The 19,103-nt window shown below is 39.6% G+C and overlaps 1 protein-coding gene across 1 annotated transcript in view; it reads left to right on the forward strand.

Moving 5' to 3' along the window:
- The first annotated feature begins 1,787 nt into the window (after positions 1-1,787).
- The window catches only part of LOC131573284 (glutamate receptor-interacting protein 1-like), a 217,369-nt gene continuing 200,053 nt past the window's right edge, over positions 1,788-19,103 (forward strand). Inside the window, exon 1 of the mRNA XM_058827083.1 lies at positions 1,788-1,920. Coding sequence (XP_058683066.1) covers positions 1,788-1,920 — 133 coding nt within the window. The remainder of the gene's footprint in view (positions 1,921-19,103) is intronic.

Below are 19,103 nucleotides of genomic sequence, written 5' to 3' on the forward strand. Positions count from 1 at the left end.
GCATTTTCACAGCAGGAAAAGCAGGGCTGGTGAGGTCAAGGAGGATGAGTCTGTATTCCTGTGGGGAGCTTGGCAGGAGCACCCAGGGGTTTTTAAGGTTTTACAGGTAAAATGAATGTGGTTTGTGACAATATTGTTTTAAAATACCTGGAAAGCTGAAAGAAGCCCAAAAGAATTCCCTTTCCATCTTTCAGTGTGTGTTTGTTTTAGGATCGTCAGGTATTAGGTCTAGCTGACCTTTACTTAAAACTTCCACGTTTCAAAACTAGAACATTCCAACTTAATATTGATCAATCTCTGCATGCTTCTTTGAAACAGAATTGCTAAGTTACAATCCTGGTTTTTGCTTTACTTCTTTTGTGCTTTTGAAAACAGTGCCCTGATTTACTCTTTGCAAAATGACTCACTGAAATGTCTGCATTTCCTAATCCCTACTCTGCGTGCTCTTCCTTTTCCAAATGATGAACCTGTAAAATCTGTTTTACAGGAAGATTTTCTGACTTCCTTATGCTCCTAAGTGCAAAATGGTATCTCTTGGGAGCCTGGATGCAAGTGACCATGTTCAGCACATAGTTTGACTGAGGTTACTGCTTGATCCCTGACTTGTGCCAGCAGACAGGAGAGGTCCTGATAGACTAGAGATTTCACTGGGCTTGCAGGAACGTGATTACAATAAAAAACCCCTGACAGATGTCAACGTGATAGGATTCGAGCAGTCACTGCTTTTGTTTTTGTGTGGGAGGGAAACTTCATCAGAAACACGGATGAAATTCCAGCCTTATCTTAGGGAATGCATGTGGCTTTCAGGCACGCAGCAAGAGAAGAGAACCAGCGCCTTTTCAGGCTTTTTGCTTCTCTCACCCTGTGCAGAGGATAATCTGCTGCACCTTAATTTTAAAGTTTTTTGAACTCTGCTAGGATTTGAAATGAGTATTGTCATAGTGTGCTTGTGATGTCGTTTCCTTTGTTTGCCTATTGCCATATGCCCTGGCCAGCTCCATAGGAGACCTGTCTGGAGTGCCTTTTAATGTTTAGATCCAGCAGTGATTAGAATACACTAATGCCCAGTGGGTATATGTGTCATTTTTTAACAGCTGCCGAGCTTTCTCCCTGCTGCTCCAATTAACACATTCGGCGCACACTTGCCGGTGAGTGGGCTGTGTGTATGGATTAAACCACTTTGCTGTTTATTCATCCAGTGCATGAGACGCCAGAAATGGATCGGCATGTTTCCTGTTCTTACAACAAATGAAATCAAACGTGCTCCTGAGCCTGTGCTCGGGTAGATATGAGGGCAGCATTTAACTGCTGAATGGAAACCTGTTTTGCCTTGAGATATGGTTCAGTCCATTGACTAACATCTATCCCCGCCTCCCAGCCCCTCTTCAAATGATGGAGACACAGGATAGAGAGCTCTCAGTGCTGGGCTTCCCCTTGCTGGCAAGCAGGTCTCTTCAACTTTGTCCTCTGCTGCTTAATAACAGCTTGAAATCCTGAAATTCTCCTTTTGCTTCAATGCTTTCCTCCTTTATTTATTTTCAGGTTGAAATATTCCAGTCACTAGATTTGATAAAGTGTGTCTGTGTGTGTTGTCCCTTTTTTTTTGAAAAAAGGGAAAACAATATGCTTCCTAGTCACAGCTGAGATAAGGGAGGGGTTGTTTGATGGTAGCGGAGCGGCTGGTGGGAGCTGCAGCTCTGCTCCAGCGCTTGATTCATGCTGGGACAGCTCTTTGTGAAGCACAGGGCGCAGGGGGCTGCTGGCTGGGGCTGTGAGTGAGGAAGGAGATGGAGCGCTTCTTGGGCTTTGTCAAGCAGATAAGAAGATCGAGAAGAAGAAAAGGCAAAAAGTACCGGCCAGAGGAGGATTACCACGAGGGCTATGAGGATGTGTACTATTATGCCTCAGAACATTTCCGAAGTAAGTATTTTGCATAACCTCGTTTTCCTTTGGCTGTGATAAATGTTATGTTCTTAAGATGCTTAAACTCCAAAAATGCAAACGTTATTCCTCCCTTGATAGAACCTGAGCCTCATGTATGTATTAAAAGTCAGTTCCTGTGAGAGCTCTTTCTGGCTCTGCTGCCAATTAACAATACAAAGCATCTGAAGTGGCACAGAAGCTCTCAAAGTAAAGAGGGTCTGTCTGCAGACCCTGGTGAGATTTCAGATGCAGTTAATCCAGTCTGACTGCTGGAAACCTTTTGTTAAAACGCTGCGTTGAGAAGTGAGTAGGGTGGTGGTAGCCCTTGCAGAGTGCCTTTGGAAGGCTGTGTGGATATTTTTAAAGCACTACAGAGGCAGCGAGCACTCGTTTGTAAGTTGAAGTTGATGATTAATGTTTGGTATTGAGGTAGAGTCAGTTTACTAAGCCTCTGCTGTGACCTGGTCTTTTCAATAGTGAGTAAATTGGGTGGGCTGGTTCCTCGCTGCAGGTCCAGGACCACTCCTGGAGAATTAAGTGGGGATTTTTTTTTGCTGGCACTCACGTGATGGCACTCAGCAGCTCTGCCAAAACCAAAATAAACTACCTGCTCAGAAATCCCTGTGTGAACTATATGCTGGACCATGCAACCTTCTTAGAGTTTGTCTGCTGTGCCTGTCAGGCTTCAGAGCTGCTGGCCTGCCATGGTCTTCTGGAGGAGAGGATGTGCCCAGAGATGCCCACAGGGAAGGTGGGAAGCAATGCTCAGCCCCTGCCTGGGGTCTTGTGCAGCACTGTCAGGGCGAGGTGGTGGCAGTAGAACCAGCCATGAGCAGAAATTGCCTGTTTCTGGTGTTTTGGCCACTGGTTTGGGACCTTTTCAGTGAAGCTGTACCTTGTTGAGCTGCTGAAGTTTGATGCACTTTGTTGTTGTTCTGTACCGTATGAGTGGTTGTCAGTATTTTTTTTTTGCTTCATTTTCACTTTGCTGAAATAAATCATGGTGTTATGTTTGTTTTAAGATAGAATGTTAAATGTGATTGTGCCTTACAGCACCAGAGAATTGCTATCTTGTGGAACATTAGGAAATAAAAGAGTTGCTTTTATTGGCTTTCTCCCAGTGTGCCATGCTTGCCTATCTCCAAGAGAAATTAATGGAGGGTGCTTGGTTGTTTACTGGGCTGCTTCTTGATACAATTTTGTTTGTTTTCCATTTTTAAGCAAATTCATCGTGCTGATAATATTAAACTATGTAATTTATCTATGTAGTTAAGAGGGAGTTCTTGTGAAAAAACGACCTACTGGGGGGCAATGCAGGCATAATGGGTAACATAGTGACATAAATTCTGCTATACAAAACCTACTACAGAAGAATCAAAAAGTTTTAAATCTGTTAAGCACTGCAAAATTTGAAAATTATATATGTTTGTGAAAGCATGTAGCTTTTTCTCACTTTAATATGTAAATCAAAATAACATGTCAAATCTGTATGTCAGAATATTTCCCTAGCTGATTGTTGTAGTTGAAGGTCCTTTAAAGAAGAAAGCAAAGCCCCTCCAAAAACTGTCAAATGTGATAATGATTTCTTGAATGACAATTAATAAATTATTAACTCCTAACTTAATGTATAGCACTAAGATTGAGCCAAATATCTAATAGGTTTTTCCTTTTACTCTACCTAGAAAATAAAAGAATAACATACACTTCAGCTTATGGAGGTCATAAGTATTTCAGACTGGATGAAATGTGTGTCAGATTTTGAAGTGCTGTTTACAGCAGTGTTCAAGTACTCAGATTGAATTGAACTCAGAATAGCACACAGCCCTATGGAGGTGGATGCGCAAGGAGTTAGCTACTTCTTACAGTTACTTAAACCAAAGTCACAGGAGATTTGGGCCATGCAGTCTTCATAGAGATATCATCCCAAGCACAGTTCCTCCTCAAGTGCTTTTGTCTGGTCTTTCCATGTGCTTTATGTGTTAGTTTTGCTCGGATAGGTGTGGTAGTTTCTGAAAGCAATGTGCAAAATCAGAAAAGAAGCTGCTGGTGCTACTACAAATGCTCTCTTCAAATTGAATTTCATTTATTTGGGACAATGAAATGTTTCATATTTAATTTAATTATGGTCTGGTGTTTCACTGTTTACAGTACAAATTTAGAGTAATTGCAGTGCTTTTAATAGCCATTCCTTCTGCAGTGGTTTGCTTAGAAGAATGTGTGCTTGCAGGAAAGATTGTATTTATTGTTACGATTTCAGAATATCAGAGCTAATGAAATCAAATGCCTATTGTTCATTCAACTGAATAGAGCTGGAGCTTTTTTAGATTTAGTTTCCTTTCTCTATGTTGTTAGGCATCCCTTCTCCATCATCATTTATGAGTTATATATCCAATTAGCCAGTACATTTGAAGATTGTCTGAGACAATCACTTTATGAGCTTGTTATTCTCTCTCTCCCCCATTTGTAATACAGCTTAGAGTGTTGTATGGGGAGGCAGAATTAATGGAAAAATGCAGGAACTGCGTTAGAATAACCGCAGGATCAAACAAAGACAACAAAGTTAAAAACAAAATAGGCCTCTGGGAATCACAGGAAAAAGGTGACTTTAGTTTGTCCTCAGCCCAGCTGTGCCTGGATATTCACATATTGTCACTCCCACTGTTTGGTATACTGTCTTTACTCCTCCGAAGCTTTACCATGGAAGATGTTAGCCGTGCTATTGGGACACAGCTGGATGAAGAGAACATGCAATGCTGCCTAAAGCTCCCCGAGTTAAAAAAGATACCCCAGCTCCTGAGGCAGATGTGTAATTTCTTGGACATTTCATCCACATATGTGCAGTTAATGGATAATCTTATTTTGACATGCAACACCAGCTCTCCTATCTTTCTGAAGTGTCTGGGCTATGTAATGCTAGAAAAACTAAATAAAAGTGATTTTGGTACACAAGCATATACTGACATATACAGTCATCATACTCATTTCAGTGCAGCTTTGCAGTGTGAACATAGTGGGTTACGAAATTGCTACCCAACCTACTCAGACAAGTTGGTGCTTATTGTATAAAACACTTAAAAAAACATCATGCTTATCTTGAGCAGCATTACGGCACTGCCATTCAACCTATTCTTTACAATGAGGCTTTGCATGAAAAAGGCCCTTACTATATTATTACAACGACTGTTTGCAAACCATCAGGAATGCTGTGTAGCAGAACTTCCCAGAATGCTCCCAGAAATGACATATCCTATTGCTGAAGTCAGGGTGTTGTGCCAAGAGCTTTGAGTTTCAGCCTAGTCTTGAGTGGGAGTGTGGTTTTAAGGCATCATGGGACCCAGCCTGACTTGGTCACCTCTGACCAAAACAAGCACTTCTTCCCACACCCTAAAATAATTTCAGCAGTAAGTCTTTATTTTTCAAAATATTTGGAAGGATTTGGATTTCTTCCGACCTATTTTGGAACTTCGCAGGTTTCATGAAACATGCAGGCCTAGAGGGGAAATGCATCTTGTTAAATTTTGCCTTATGTTACTTCTGGTGTCTGTCATCCATCTCCTGAGAGATCTTTTTTTCTCATTGGTGGTTCTTATGATGATGATGTTCTTCTCAACATGGTTCACAGCACAGTCTGTTGGCATAAAGATTTTACTTTCTATGTAGATGCAATGGCACTATTAAGTAAGGATCAGAAAAAGCAATGTTTGAAGAATTCTGCTACTAAACACCTACTAACCTGAAAGGTCCCATGATTTTACCCTTAAAACCTTAAAATGTTCCATTTAGTCACCAAGGTCTGATGAATAACTTTCTTCTATCCTTCATCAAGGCCTAGTATATGTTGTGTAACAAGAGCATTGATAAGTTAGACAAAGTAATCTGCCAGAGTCTGCATCTGCAGTGTAGTCATGTATCATTTCCCTCTCTGCTGCCAGTTAATTATTTTATAATTCTGGTGTGAGAATCATCTGGTTCCTTAGTTAAGTACCATCAACCTCTTGAAATTTGTTCCCTAAATACATGTGATGGTCTTTCCATTGGTTTGTCCTTCTCCCTGCCTGTGTCATCACTAGAAAATGAGGGGAAGGTATTTGACTCCTATCCTAGAAAAAAAGTAAAAATGAAAAACTGAAGGTTTTAAATGACTCAGAATTGAAAATGTCCTTTTTGTTGACCAAAATCTGGGAATTAATACAATTAATATTGTACATATGATACACTTCTTGGGATGGTATCAGCAGAAAAACTCCACTTAGGTGTTATTCTCCAACACAGCTCAATGTTATGGTGCAGAAACTCCCACACCATAGCTGCCAAAATGTTAGGACTAAATGTCTTTGAATTTCATACCCGAGATGGTTTTAAAGCTGTATTAAGTACATAAGACAAAACACCAAGGGGAGTGACATGCCTATGGTTTCTTAATACTGTGGTCAGTAGCAACATCATTCTTGTCAATATTTTCTCCGTTTTGTAAATTGGTATGAATAGCTCTTGTTTGCAGCAATCTCACTGATTTGATTTGGGTTGCAGAAGAGTTAATAATTTTAAGAGTCATGTGGTGACAAGGGAATTGAGTATCTCTTGCTCAAGCTGCAGAGATGTTAATTGATCCTGAGGATGAGGAATGGAGGACAACTGCTTTTCATTTTACAATGATTGTGTGCTGCTAGTTTGCAGTTTAACTGGATGTGCTTTTGTGTGGGGGCTGTTCTTCACCTATCACAGATCTTGTCATGTCAGTACAGTAAAATCTCAGCTTTCATAGAAACTGAAGTATTTGATGATGTCTACGAGAAAAAAAAGGCTTGATAACCTGAATAGAGGATATTGCAGACTTCGAAAACACAATGAAAATAATATTTTTTAAAAATAACTAAAATTTATTGAAACGTCTTATTTCCTTCATCTTAATAACTATTTTATGGTTGTTGGAATCTGGAGATTTTCATTAATGGACTACAGGTCCTTAGTATTTCTGCTTTCCATAAACCACTTTTTCCTGAGATCTGGGTACCCCCAACACCTCAAGTTCATCATGGATGTGATGTCCAGACAGACTCTGTCATCACAGGGCTACCTTACCGTGTCATTCTGCAAACCAGCCACAGTGACAAAGGAAGCTGCTGTATTTGAGCTTTATTGCTGGGACAGGCAGTGTCAACTTCCCCATTCAGAATGAAACAAAAGTGGTAGCAAGTGATGTTGTCTCTGCTTCCACTGCTAAGACTTCCAATGTGACAACTGCAATATTTTCCATTTTGGATGAAATTCACCCAGTCGATAGATAAAGGTCTACCCACATGCTCGTTAACTTGCTTTTTTTGTCTTCTTCAACACACATAGGTGTTAAAAACTGTTGTTAAAAAACTGTTGCGTTTTTTGTAAAATAATTGGTCATTGTATCTAGTGCAGTTTTATATTTCATGACAGCCATCCTCTTGCAGAGAATTGCTTGACTATTGTTGAGCTATGTGTGTGTTTTGGAGATGATCCCATTTATCTACCTTCTTGCTCGTCGTGGTTACCAGTGACAGTCAGTGAAAGTGGAACCCAGGTGGAGGAGAATTGCATACAATCCTCATTTTATAGACAAGTCAAGCTAGTAGGAGTAGGAAAAAGAAGACTGTTAGCACTCATCAGCCTCCCATGAAATTATTTATGTTTTCTAATCCCATAAGAAATATGCATATATTAAAATCTTACTTTACTCCTTTTCTGTCTTATATTAAAACAAGTAAGTCTTGGCATGAGGCTTGTGTTTGTAGATGTTTAGTCTGAGTAGTGGCTTTAGCTGCATTATGTTGTTTATATAATTAAAATGTAATAAACTGGTGGTGTTACTTGTGCTGCAGTAGTGTGATGCCCAGCCACACGGTCTGTTAGTGTGGCACCTAAACCTGAGGCTGTGGGGTTCCCTGCGGGACTGGAGTAACACATCTCTTCTTGCTGGGCAGGTGTGTGCTGGTTTTGGTGAAATGTTTTCTTTATTTGTGAAACAGGCCACAAAAGCCTAACTTTGTTTTTTCCTTAAAACTGTGCTGCAACAGCCAGTTTTAAGTTTGTTAGTAATAGGATTGCTTTTTTAAATGACCCTTTGTTGCTCTTCTACAAGTGGCCCTTAGCCTCCCGGGGCAGCACAGAGCATGGATAGTAAAACATTGGTTTGGAATTACTTGAGGGAAAACAGCTTATTTATTTGAAGGCACTGAAATAATGAGACCTGAGTTATGTAGTTCTTTGCAGTGGAAACACTTCTCCCTTCTAGCAATTACGAGTATACAATTTCTGTGCTACTTTTCTTTCATTTACTTTCCAATCTAATTCTTTACTGAATAACTAAAGATCCTGATTGTTCCTGCTCAAGAAATTTACTCTTTCTAGGTCTTCCTCTTCTTATAGTGGTTGCTGGTATAAGGTTATACTTTGATGTTTTAGAGAATTTGGCACCCTTTATATTTTAGTGTGTCTAGAATATATGATGTTCACATTCAGACAGAGAGATCTGGGCTTCCTACTTCCTGAAATGATGTGTAAGTCCTTGGTTTTAATCATGGCTTTGTCAGTTTACATCATGAACATGTAGTGATGTGATTATTTTTTCCCCTTGGATATTGAAGTCAATGAAGTATCAGGTTAAAATGAAGTGAATGAAGTATCAGGTTTTATGAACTAAGATTAAAGAGAGAGGTAGAAGCAACTACTGAGGTGTCAGTTTTAATATCAGCCTTTGGCTCCAATGGAAAACTTGAAACAATTAGTGGAACAAAGAAAGAAACAATTTAAGTCCCCTGCTGATGAGATTATAAACATTTATTGAATGATTGCTGTGTTTTGTTAGCAGGGCATGACAGGAGCTGTCATTAATCATCATGAGTACAAACACACCTGTTTACCATAGTTATTATTTCTGTAAGACAAATGTGGTGGTACTCGCTGTATGTACAGAAATTATTGGGCAATTTTGTTTAATGTTTTTCAGCAGAAAAGCACAGGGGTTCTGCTGTGACTGGGTACAGGGGTCCACAATGACCACACTGCTGATGACCCAGGCACCTTAATGCTACTGATTTTGTTCAAAGGGCTTTCTAGTTTCCTTCTGAAACCCAGGAAATGATACACAAATCAGCATTCTGAGGGCACGTACTCCAGATTTAAAAGGCAGCAGAACTAAGGGTGCCTCTAGGACCTTCATTTGGCCTTTCATTAAAGAGTCCTTAATGAAGGACCTGATCACTTTTGCTGTAGTGCTGGTGTGACAGAGGCTGTACCAAATCCTGTCAGGGCTCATCTCTTGTTTTCCTCACATGAGAGCATGAATTTGCAGATGTCTGACACCAGTTGCTGTAGCCAAGGGAGGTTTGGTTTGTATATACAAAAATTACATAAGTCACAGTCTGAAAATCCAGACATAAGGCATCTCAGGCTGCAGCCTTACAATTCTTACATACCTTTGATGATAATCTTCCGGTTCTCTGGTTTTCTGACTCTGAGATGGGGTTAATGGTACCTCTCCTTCACAGATACGCTGTGGAAATAAGTGTTTGCTAAGCTAGCAAATGCTACAGTGATGAACACCACAGAACTTGGGGAGAAATTAATGTCTGTCCAGAGAGAAGGGCTTGAATAGTGGGTGGGAATTAAGGTATGGAATTACATTTTGAGCAATGAAGGGAAAGCAAGGTCTTAAATAATTTATCAGGTATTTAAAACAATTTCTTTTGGGCATTAAATGAAAAGAGGTCTCATGTAAGAAGTAGATCAGGTAATTAAGGACTATGTTGCAATGCATATGCAAAAGGAGGCCAAGCTGAGAAATTCTTAAATCTGTAACTTTCAGTTTGCTTTTTTCATGTTTTTTGTGAGTGTGCACATGCATGCAGTAGAGAACATGGAGCCAACATGCCTTGGGATTTAGTATGCCATGGAAATTTCATAACAACATGTTACAAATGTAATATTTGCTATAAATGAATGAAAATTTTCTTGAAGTTAAGATGCAGAAGTAAATTTTGACGAGTGGCCATAGGATCTGATGACACGTGTATCACTTCAGTGCATTCTGTAGTAACAGTCCCTGTGCTGACACCGTGAGGGAACACTGGGGGCAGCTGGGGGACAGAGGAGGGAGAAACCAGATTTGCTTTTTGGCTGTCTCTGGGTACTTTGAACAGATGATAAGAGACACTTGAGGTGACCTATCTTTGAAAAGATTACTGTGGGAAGAGCCAAACTTTGGAAAGCAGAAAGGAGAAAAGAGAGATTTAAGACAGCTCTGGGGGAAATGCAATGAAACCGTGAAAAAGAAAGTGAAATCAAAAGTACATAGATATGATGTGAAGTATTAACTCAGTAAATTGATCTCAAGTCTGTTTGCAAATGCTTCCTTTGAGTGTGTTTAGCAAGCTCTGTGGCTGCTCAGGTCTATATTATTTTGATAACATTGTCCCTCTCCCAGAAGGGTAAAAGTCCTCACTTAACAGTGCACTCTGTTACTATTCTGTCAGCTGATAGCATCTCTATTAAAAGAGAAAATAAAGTATTCACAATGTATTACAGGTAAATGCAGCAAAAAATGAACAGTGTGAAAACATGTATTAAATACGGAGATATTTTTGCCTTTTTGCCCTTGCTTTCTGCAGGTCAGAGTAGGGAATATTTTAAAGCCCTGATGACCTCCTACCTGCAGCCCATTTTTAGGAGCCCAGTTAAGTTGTGTGGTCATCAAGGGATGCGTCACAGCAGTAGCTGCAGGCTGTGGTGCCAGCTGTATTAGCACCGAATGCTCGGAAATCAAAAGGGATGTTTGCCACGCTGTCTGATAGCGATGTTGCATCTGACAGCCCAGTTTAGGGAAAATGAGAAAATGCTTGTGAAGGAAAGTTGGGAGAGAGCCTGGATCTATGGCAGAGCACTGCCAGCAGCAGCAGCAGTGCTCAGGTCAGTTGTCAGTAAATCTAAATACGTCTGGTGGCATTTACAGTTTGGAAGGCAGGAACGCGGATTTTCCATTGCGTGGTGGTAGAATGTCACGTGGCCTGTCATGAAAATGCTACGCTCCCTTTCATTGCTGAAAGGAGACCAGAATGACTTCTGAAGTGAAGAAACCAAAGCTGGTCAGGCTGGTGGTTATAGCTGCCCATCAGTAATTAAATAGAGTGCAGTGTGGTGGTGGAACTCTGAAATCCCCATGAATTTAATGACATTGTGGTAGTCTCTGAAATGCTCCCTCTGTAGCTTGACCCATATTTTACCTGGGCTTCACAGATTTGCAGAGGAGTTACACAGGCTTTCCCAGCATTTCTAAATCTGTTGGCATTCACTTCTGCCATACCCTGGCAGGAAAAAAGAGAGAAGTCTTCTGAAGCTTAGGTTAGTTGTGATTTACCTATGTTTTTCTTGGTTTACACTAAACATCTCACAGAAATAGAAGTGTATTTATGAATGTGGTAGGTTTTGAAAACAATCAGCCGCTCCCCAACTGTCTTAGCAGGCTTCTTCAGGCAGGGGATACCCAGCCCTGTGCTACAGGAGAACAGAGAGGAAGAGGTTTGTCTCCTGGAAGAGCACAACAATCCCTTTAAAATGCTGCCACTTCCAAGCGTATCACAAGGGATGGAGAATGCTCTGAACGGTTTTATTTTGTAACTGGTACTTGATTTGTGTGCTGCAATTCGGTGTTTGTGTTTTGTTCTAGGGAGGGTAGAAAGTAGTGATCCTTTCTAGTTTATTTTGGATTTTTTGGTATAGTTTTTTTCCTTCACAACTCCTTTGAACTCAAGCTCTTATAACAATATGTAAGGCTGTGGATTTTATAGGGCAGATTGTGTCATGCAAATTGTTTCCACAGACTGAGCAAAACTGTTGAAGGCTGTTCTAGTTACAGCCTGGAGTTTGTGGTCCTTTGTCTTGTACAGATAATTGAGCTTTTTACAGGCACATGTCCATTCACAATAGGTTGTTTTCTTCCTTTTAGATAGTAAAAGAAGTTTATTAGCTGTTGGTTTAAGTCTCTTACAAAAATGTTGCTCATGGCATAATTATTAAGGAGGTTACATCAGTGTGAGTAGAGGACCAGGCCAAGGCAACACACTGATCCATTGGAAGAAAATAGCTTTAATATACGGAAAATGCTCAAATCTTCTGTCTTTCTCACAAAATTGCAATAAAGACAATTTTTTAAATTCTGTGAAAGCAATTGATTGGAATTAATCCTTACACAGCTTTAATACGTTTGCGTTCCATGCACTGGTAAAATGCTGGTGGATTTTCAGGTAAGGAAAATGTAGTTTTGGTGAATGAGCTCTAATTTTGTGATAAAATGTCTTTTAAGTCTTCATGACTTGGTAAATATGTCTTATGTGATGAATGAATGGATGGTTAATAGCAGCAGCTTTATGCTTTAGTTCTATGTAAACTACCACCAACTGCTACAGGGATGTGTACAAATATGGAGAAAAATGTAACTTGATTTTGAGTTACCTACAGAAGGTGATTAATAAACACTTATGATCAGTTCTGCTAATTTTAACTGTTTCTCTAAATAGTTAAAATTGTTATTGAAATTGCAGGTAATATTTTCTTGGTCACAAGTCATATTTTTTAAATGCACTGCTGAACTAAGCTGAAAAAAGACTCTGGGAAACATGTAGTATTTAAAAATCTGTGATAGTTCAAGAGGTGAATTTTTCTGAGTTTTTCGTTCGATTATTGTACTTTAGAAAATGATCAGTGCTTTCCAGAAGATCACTGAATGGTTTATCTGTCTGTAGGCTTCTAGATTCAGCTTGTGGAATCTGGAAAATTAGTCTAGTTTTGAAGTTCAGTCTAACATAGTAACAAGGACCATGGTATGGAGAGAAGGGTTAGGTGATATCTAAATGAGAGAACACACATTTTGGCATTATATACAGCCCAATGTGGCAGCTTTTTTGTTTTGTTTTGTTTGTGGTTGGTTGGTTTTTTGCTTTTGTTTTGTTCTGTTTTTTAATCCTTCCCCAACCCCCTTTCTCTCTGCTGATGTATATAGTTCTTTAATTCTTCAGCTGGGCCCTGGGCAATTGAATGACCCTGTTTTCCTGACTTGGTTTTTTTTCCAAAAGTGGAAATTTTTTGTATTTTCTGAATTGCATACATGAAACCCCTTTCTCCTCACATATCCTGAAGTCTTTTAAAGTACTTGTAAGATAAAGTTAATGGCACACAGTACCTCCTGAATTTGCAGTCTAGTAAAGATTTTTCGTGCAGTTTTGTCATAAAATCAAACCATTGTTGCAAAGGGGAGATAGCTGTGAATCTAAACCACTACAATAGCCAACTCATCCCATCTGCAGTCATTTAAACCCTCAGCCAAGGAAGGCTTCCTAGTCATATTCAGACTGGAAAGAGTGTATTCAGAGATGTGTGTCTTACTAATGCAAGATGTAAAACGCCTGCTCCTGCTCTACAGTGCATGGTTTACTTTTAGAAAGCATAAGTTACTTGTGTTCTGTCTGCCAGCTGCTCTTTCTGCTTACTTATTTATTTAAACAGACTAGTGTGTGCTGCTCAGCAAGCCAGGGGGATGGCCAGTTGTTAAATGTGACAGCACAGTCTAGAGCTCAAGATGAATGTGTCCTGCCTTTGGGCTTGACCCAAAGCTGCTGGGGATGCCTTAAATTTAGGCTAGGTCAAAAAAATGTGAATAGGAAGCTGTTTGGGAAAGAAGCAAAGGAAGTTCAAATAGCCTTTGCATCTGCAAATTCAGCTGTTTTAGTCAGAGGTTCTGGTCTTGGGTTTTAATGTGTTTTTCTGTGCATCTTAAAATGCATGGGAAGATTTATTTGTTTGTTTATAGCTGCTGTATGGAAAACAAAGCTCTCAAAAATCTGTTTGCAGTAATTGCACTTTTTGTGCTTGGTGTTTATTTTATCAAGCAGATTTGCAGAGCTGACAGTAGGAGGGTTTTTGTAGGTTTTGTATTGTCTCAGCTGTGCCTTGCTGTAGGCCAGCCAAAGACTTGGTCCTGCAAATGTCAGGCATGTGACTCCATTAGTGTGAGTAGTCTCACTGGTACAGGTTAAATGTAAGTCTGTGGCTGGGAACCTGAAAGAAAATGGTGTGTGTGGGTAGAACAAAATAGAAATTTAATGGTTTCTTCCCAGTGTGTTGTCTGTACTGTGTTTCTGTACACTGTACCCATTTCTGGCAGAGATAAAACATCTTTTAACTGAGAGATCAGTATCTCTGTATTGTTTCCTCTAAGAGAATTTGTAAGCATGGTGGTTCTGTTTAATTTCAGTTCTCAAGGAAATTGCTCAGACTTCAAAAACAAAGACAGTTGATTATTTCTACATTATTTCATTTCAGTGCATTATGTCATTAAAGCTGAAGAGGAAAACCTGCTTCTGAAGGACCACTGTTGACAGGAATCACTAGCCTGGAGCACAGAATTCAATAATCATTGATTAATACACTTTATTGCTGATTTCTTTTCTTTGGAAAAGCCAATTATTCTTGCCAATATCTTTTATACATGAGCCTTCACTTAGAATTTAAAATTGTAACCTATAATAATATTAACATTTTAAACTGTATAATGCTTGCTGGAGGGCAGGAGGTGGGGAAAGAAGGAAAAGAAAGACAAAAAGTGAGACTTATTTGATGCTGACCCTAAAATGCTGTTCCACTGGAGGAAAACCTGAAGTAGATAGATGTATTGTAGTAAATATTAAATGTGCTCAATTGCCTGCCAAGTACAGTGATTTTTTATTTATTTCATTTTTATTCACTCTGAATGGAAAATGGGTTTGTATGGAGTTTTATAGAAGATATGACTTCTTCTCTTTACTGTTTGAAAGCCAATTGCTGTTACAGAATCCAAGCAAATGAATGTGTGCTCCCTTTGGTAGGGAGGCCAGTGGGGATGCTGTAGTTGTAGACTGATTTTTGGAGAGGATATGTGTATGTGCACATAGAAAATGCACGTGGGGTGGGTAAGTGACAGCTTGAGGTTCTTTGATAGGGTACAAAAGATTGGAAATGTCAAAAGATACGCTGTGTGTTTATATTGATCTCTTTGCTTGGAGCAGCTCAGTGTTGTTTCTTCAGATGTGTGAAAAGAAGCACCTGAAGAACTTGCAGAAAAGCAAACTTCTGAGGTGCAGCCACTATAGAATAAATCATTTACATCTGGAAGATCAAAGGCACAAAGCTTTGGTCTCTGTGTCTGCAGTTAGACTTAAGTCTAATGCAGAACTTAGTGACCACCCTTGCTGTATGAAGTCCTGTTGGTGTCCATAGGGCAGGGGGGAGCAGGCATGGGCACTCCTTCTGAGCTTCTCCTGGGAGAGCAACTATTAAGGGAAAAAACCCTTGATCCTGAAATTTCAACTCAGATATTTCAACTCAAATATCTCTGTATGTATATATGTATATATCTGTTTCAGGAATCATGACTTTTGATTTCTGAATGACTTTTTTGCTTTTCTGCACTTACTTCAAAAGCAGCATGTACAAAATCCCCTTATGCTGCTCCTTAAGTGTAGATAAGCCTGCATTTCTACTCAGTGAGCCTGTTCAGATTGTGGAGGGGGAAAAATGAGCAATCTCCCTAACAGGCAAAGTTCCTGTATCCTCAAGAGTTCAAACAGCATCAAAACCACTTCAAACATGTTTGGGTTTTTATCTGGAAATTATTTTCTTGGCTCTGTGTTTTGCCATAGGATATAAGGAAGTAAATATTTATTTGACATGAAGACTTTTTTCTGTATTGCATGTGTTGGGGATGCCTCCCTCTCAGGCTTGTCTGCAGGCTGCCTGTCTGTCCCCTGAGGTTGACACTTCTGTGCTGCTCAGGATCTGATGGACAGCACTTGGCATGGGAGGACACCAGCAATTCTTTTACTAATATTTTCTAATTGCAGATAAATAGTGAAGTAAATCTTACCCTATCATTTCTTGAAGAATGATTGAAATGTAGGAGAAAATTTGTGGTTAATTTTTTTCTTCTTTTTTCTTTTATTTTTGGTCATTTTCTTTTTACTTTGCTGGTAGTCTATATAGATCAGTTTCAGGTGAGAGCAGAGGTACTGGGTGAGGAGGTGTCAGAGAGAGGACAGTGTCCATGTCAATTTCATAGAATAATTAAGGTTGGAAAAGACCTCTAAGATAATCAAGTCCAACTGTTAACCTAACACTGCCAAGTTCACCACTTAAATGATGCCCCCAAGGGCCACATGTAGATGGATTTCCAAAAACTTCCAGGGATGGTGATTTCACCACTTCCTTGGGCAGCTTGTTCCAATGCTTCACAATGCCAGTGAAGAAACATATTCTGATATGTAATTTAAATGTTGCCCATGCTCATCTCTGCTCCATAGCAGGCAAAAGTACTTTTTTCCTAGACATATGTCTAGCACCAAGTCTGGCCTCCGTCCACCTTCTCCTTGGGTACATCGTATACAGTCCTACTGAAGACAAAATAATGTGTGATTTCTGTGTGAGCTTCAGTTTATCTGGACATGGTGATGAACTGGTGAAGGCTAAGAATAGTTTTGTCTAAATAGGATTTTATTAAATGTGCAAATGGAAACAAATAGATGGGCTTCCTCCCACCCCATGTATTTTTTTCTGTACAGAGCAGTATATGTCAATCTCAAGATTGTGAGTCTACTCTGGGAAAAGGGTTTGTGACTTTTGGATAACCTTTAACTCTAGGAACCATTCAGAGATGCAGAGTTGCAAAATTATTTTTAAATGTCAGCCTGTCTACAGCTTGTTTTTCAAGTATTCTAAGACTAAAAGTGCCTAAAAATATTGCATCTGTGTTTCTGTATTGTAAAAGTTGTTTTTACTAAGCCACCTATGGGACCACCAATATTGTAAACTATTGAAGACTTGTCTCTTCACTTCATTTACTTTGACTTCTCCACTTTATTTAATTTGAAACCCGTCTCAAAAAATGTGAGGGAATGAGATTTATTTCTACAAAAACTGAGCTGACTGGCCCACATACACCCTCAATTGAGACGGATGAATGCTAGAAATGAAATACCATGTTTAGAGCACTGGTGTATCAGACAGGAACAGTATTCAGTAGAAGGCCAGAGGTTCCTCCTGATGTCTCAGCCACCTCCTCTGTTTGTCTGTTCAGGTCTGTGTGGGACCTGCTGGGATTTTTTCTGGTTATACACGCTGCTGGAAGCCCGGATTCATGAGTGCTGGCATTAAGCTGATGTGTCATTGTGTAGGACAAGTGGTGACTTGGCACCCCAGCCCCAGTTCTCCATCTCCTTCTACCTCTCCTGAAAGCCCTCTTCGTAGGTGGACGCCCCTGATGCAGCAGCTCGTGGTTTTAGCTTTTGTTGGGCCAAATCAGATCCCACGCTTACCCACCTAACTTGTACTTTCCTGCACAGCATTTAAAGCATTTATAGGAAAAAGAAAGGCTTTCTGAAAACAGTGAGGAAGAAAATAAAAAATAGTTAATTCTTCTTGTCAGTAAAATGTATTTACTCTTTACTTACAGTCATAAAATGTTTGTAGTGGTGAGTTTTTGCTTGTCTAATTAATACTGGCTAGATATTGACTGTGTGTATGATTATTTTTTCGGAGACACCTATTGAATTAAGGGAAACAAAAATCCTTTGCAATTATTAAACTTTCACCTCAGATGTATTTGGTATTTTGATGTACAGCCTTTTCCTGTTCTGATTGCCTAGCCTGAATATTTTATTTTCCTCTGCATGTATTTGTTCCCAAGTAAAAATTCTGTCTGTGTGAGAAATACTTATTAATGTATTTATATATATATAAAATATATAAAATTTGAGTTGTCTTTCTGAGCAGTCTTCATGCTTTTTACTTTGAAAATGGCTGAGCATACTGAATGAAATTAAGTGTAGGTTCAGTGGCTGCAAAGATACTATTTTTGGAAATTGAATGTCAGGCTATGTAGGGAATACCAAAACTGCGTAAATCTGTTGAGTAGGGTTGTGGGGAAACCAGACTGGGGGTGTATGGATTAAGTGAAGTGTGTTTAGATGTCTCAAATAATTGTTTCCAAGCAACTACTGCCAACTCTTGAGAGTAAAGTTAATTTGCTAATGGGAATATTGGACCCTTTGAAATGCCATTTCAAGCACCAAGTTCATTTTAGAGATTTAATAATTAATCAAAGTGACTGTATTAAATGTCACTGAATATATCCATGTGTTGCTGTCATACCTCTCTCTCACCATGAGTTTCCAGGCTCTTAATGAGTAACACAGTGGGATCTATAATGTAGTAGCAATGCTAGTGCTCTGGAAGGCACAGTACCTCTTGAACATTCTTACTGCAAATTCTTTAGCTTGGACTTTGTTATAAGCAGTGGATATAAGGGGTGCTTTTGATGGATTAAACTACACCCACATCTTGCTTAGAGGTTGCTTTTCTTCATTTCAGAATTGAATCCAAAGATACAGGGCAGGCTCTTCAACTCCCACTGTCACTCCCCCATGGCTCTGCTGGAATAGAGATGTTGCAAGGAAGATGCCAGGGCTGCAGAGAGGTGCGGTTAGCACACGGAGATTGGCTCATAGAATTTGCCTGGCTGGTTTCTCTGTATTTCATGTGCCTAGTTGCACATTTTTGTGGTCATTCATGTGGTCATTCAAGGTGTGCTTATCCTGTGAAGGAGGATTAAAATGATAGAGTGTCTCATTTTACACACCTGTGCAAATGTGCACAGAACATTCAAGGCATCAGTCCTGGTAATGCAAGAAATAATAGCAGATATATGTGATACAAATAAAGGGAAATTGCAACTTGTAGCATGTTTTTCCGTGACTGTGGTCCTGGAAAAGCAGCAGATCTTTTGCACTAGCAGAGGTCTCTCTGTGGTTGTATGCTGTTTTGGTAGTCCTGTACTGCAGTGGATTACTCTGTGTGTGTCTGTACACATGCACACACTTGAGATAGTTCAAGAAAAGCCTTCCAGCCTTCTGGGAAGGAAGAAGTCACTCAGTTCCTAAAAATCCACTTACATGCAGAACAGTGTACTGTCCAGAGTGGCTTGCAGTGCTCTCTAGAGCAGCATTGAAACACCAGACACTTACTCCAGCTTCTTCATAATAATCTTGTTTTTGAGAGAGGCACATGCTTCATGCACTATGATAGAGAAGTCATGTTAGCAGTGAATACTTGTGTAATGTAGTTGCCAT

Source organism: Poecile atricapillus, chromosome Z (assembly GCF_030490865.1).
Source record: "Poecile atricapillus isolate bPoeAtr1 chromosome Z, bPoeAtr1.hap1, whole genome shotgun sequence".
NCBI lineage: Eukaryota > Metazoa > Chordata > Aves > Passeriformes > Paridae > Poecile > Poecile atricapillus.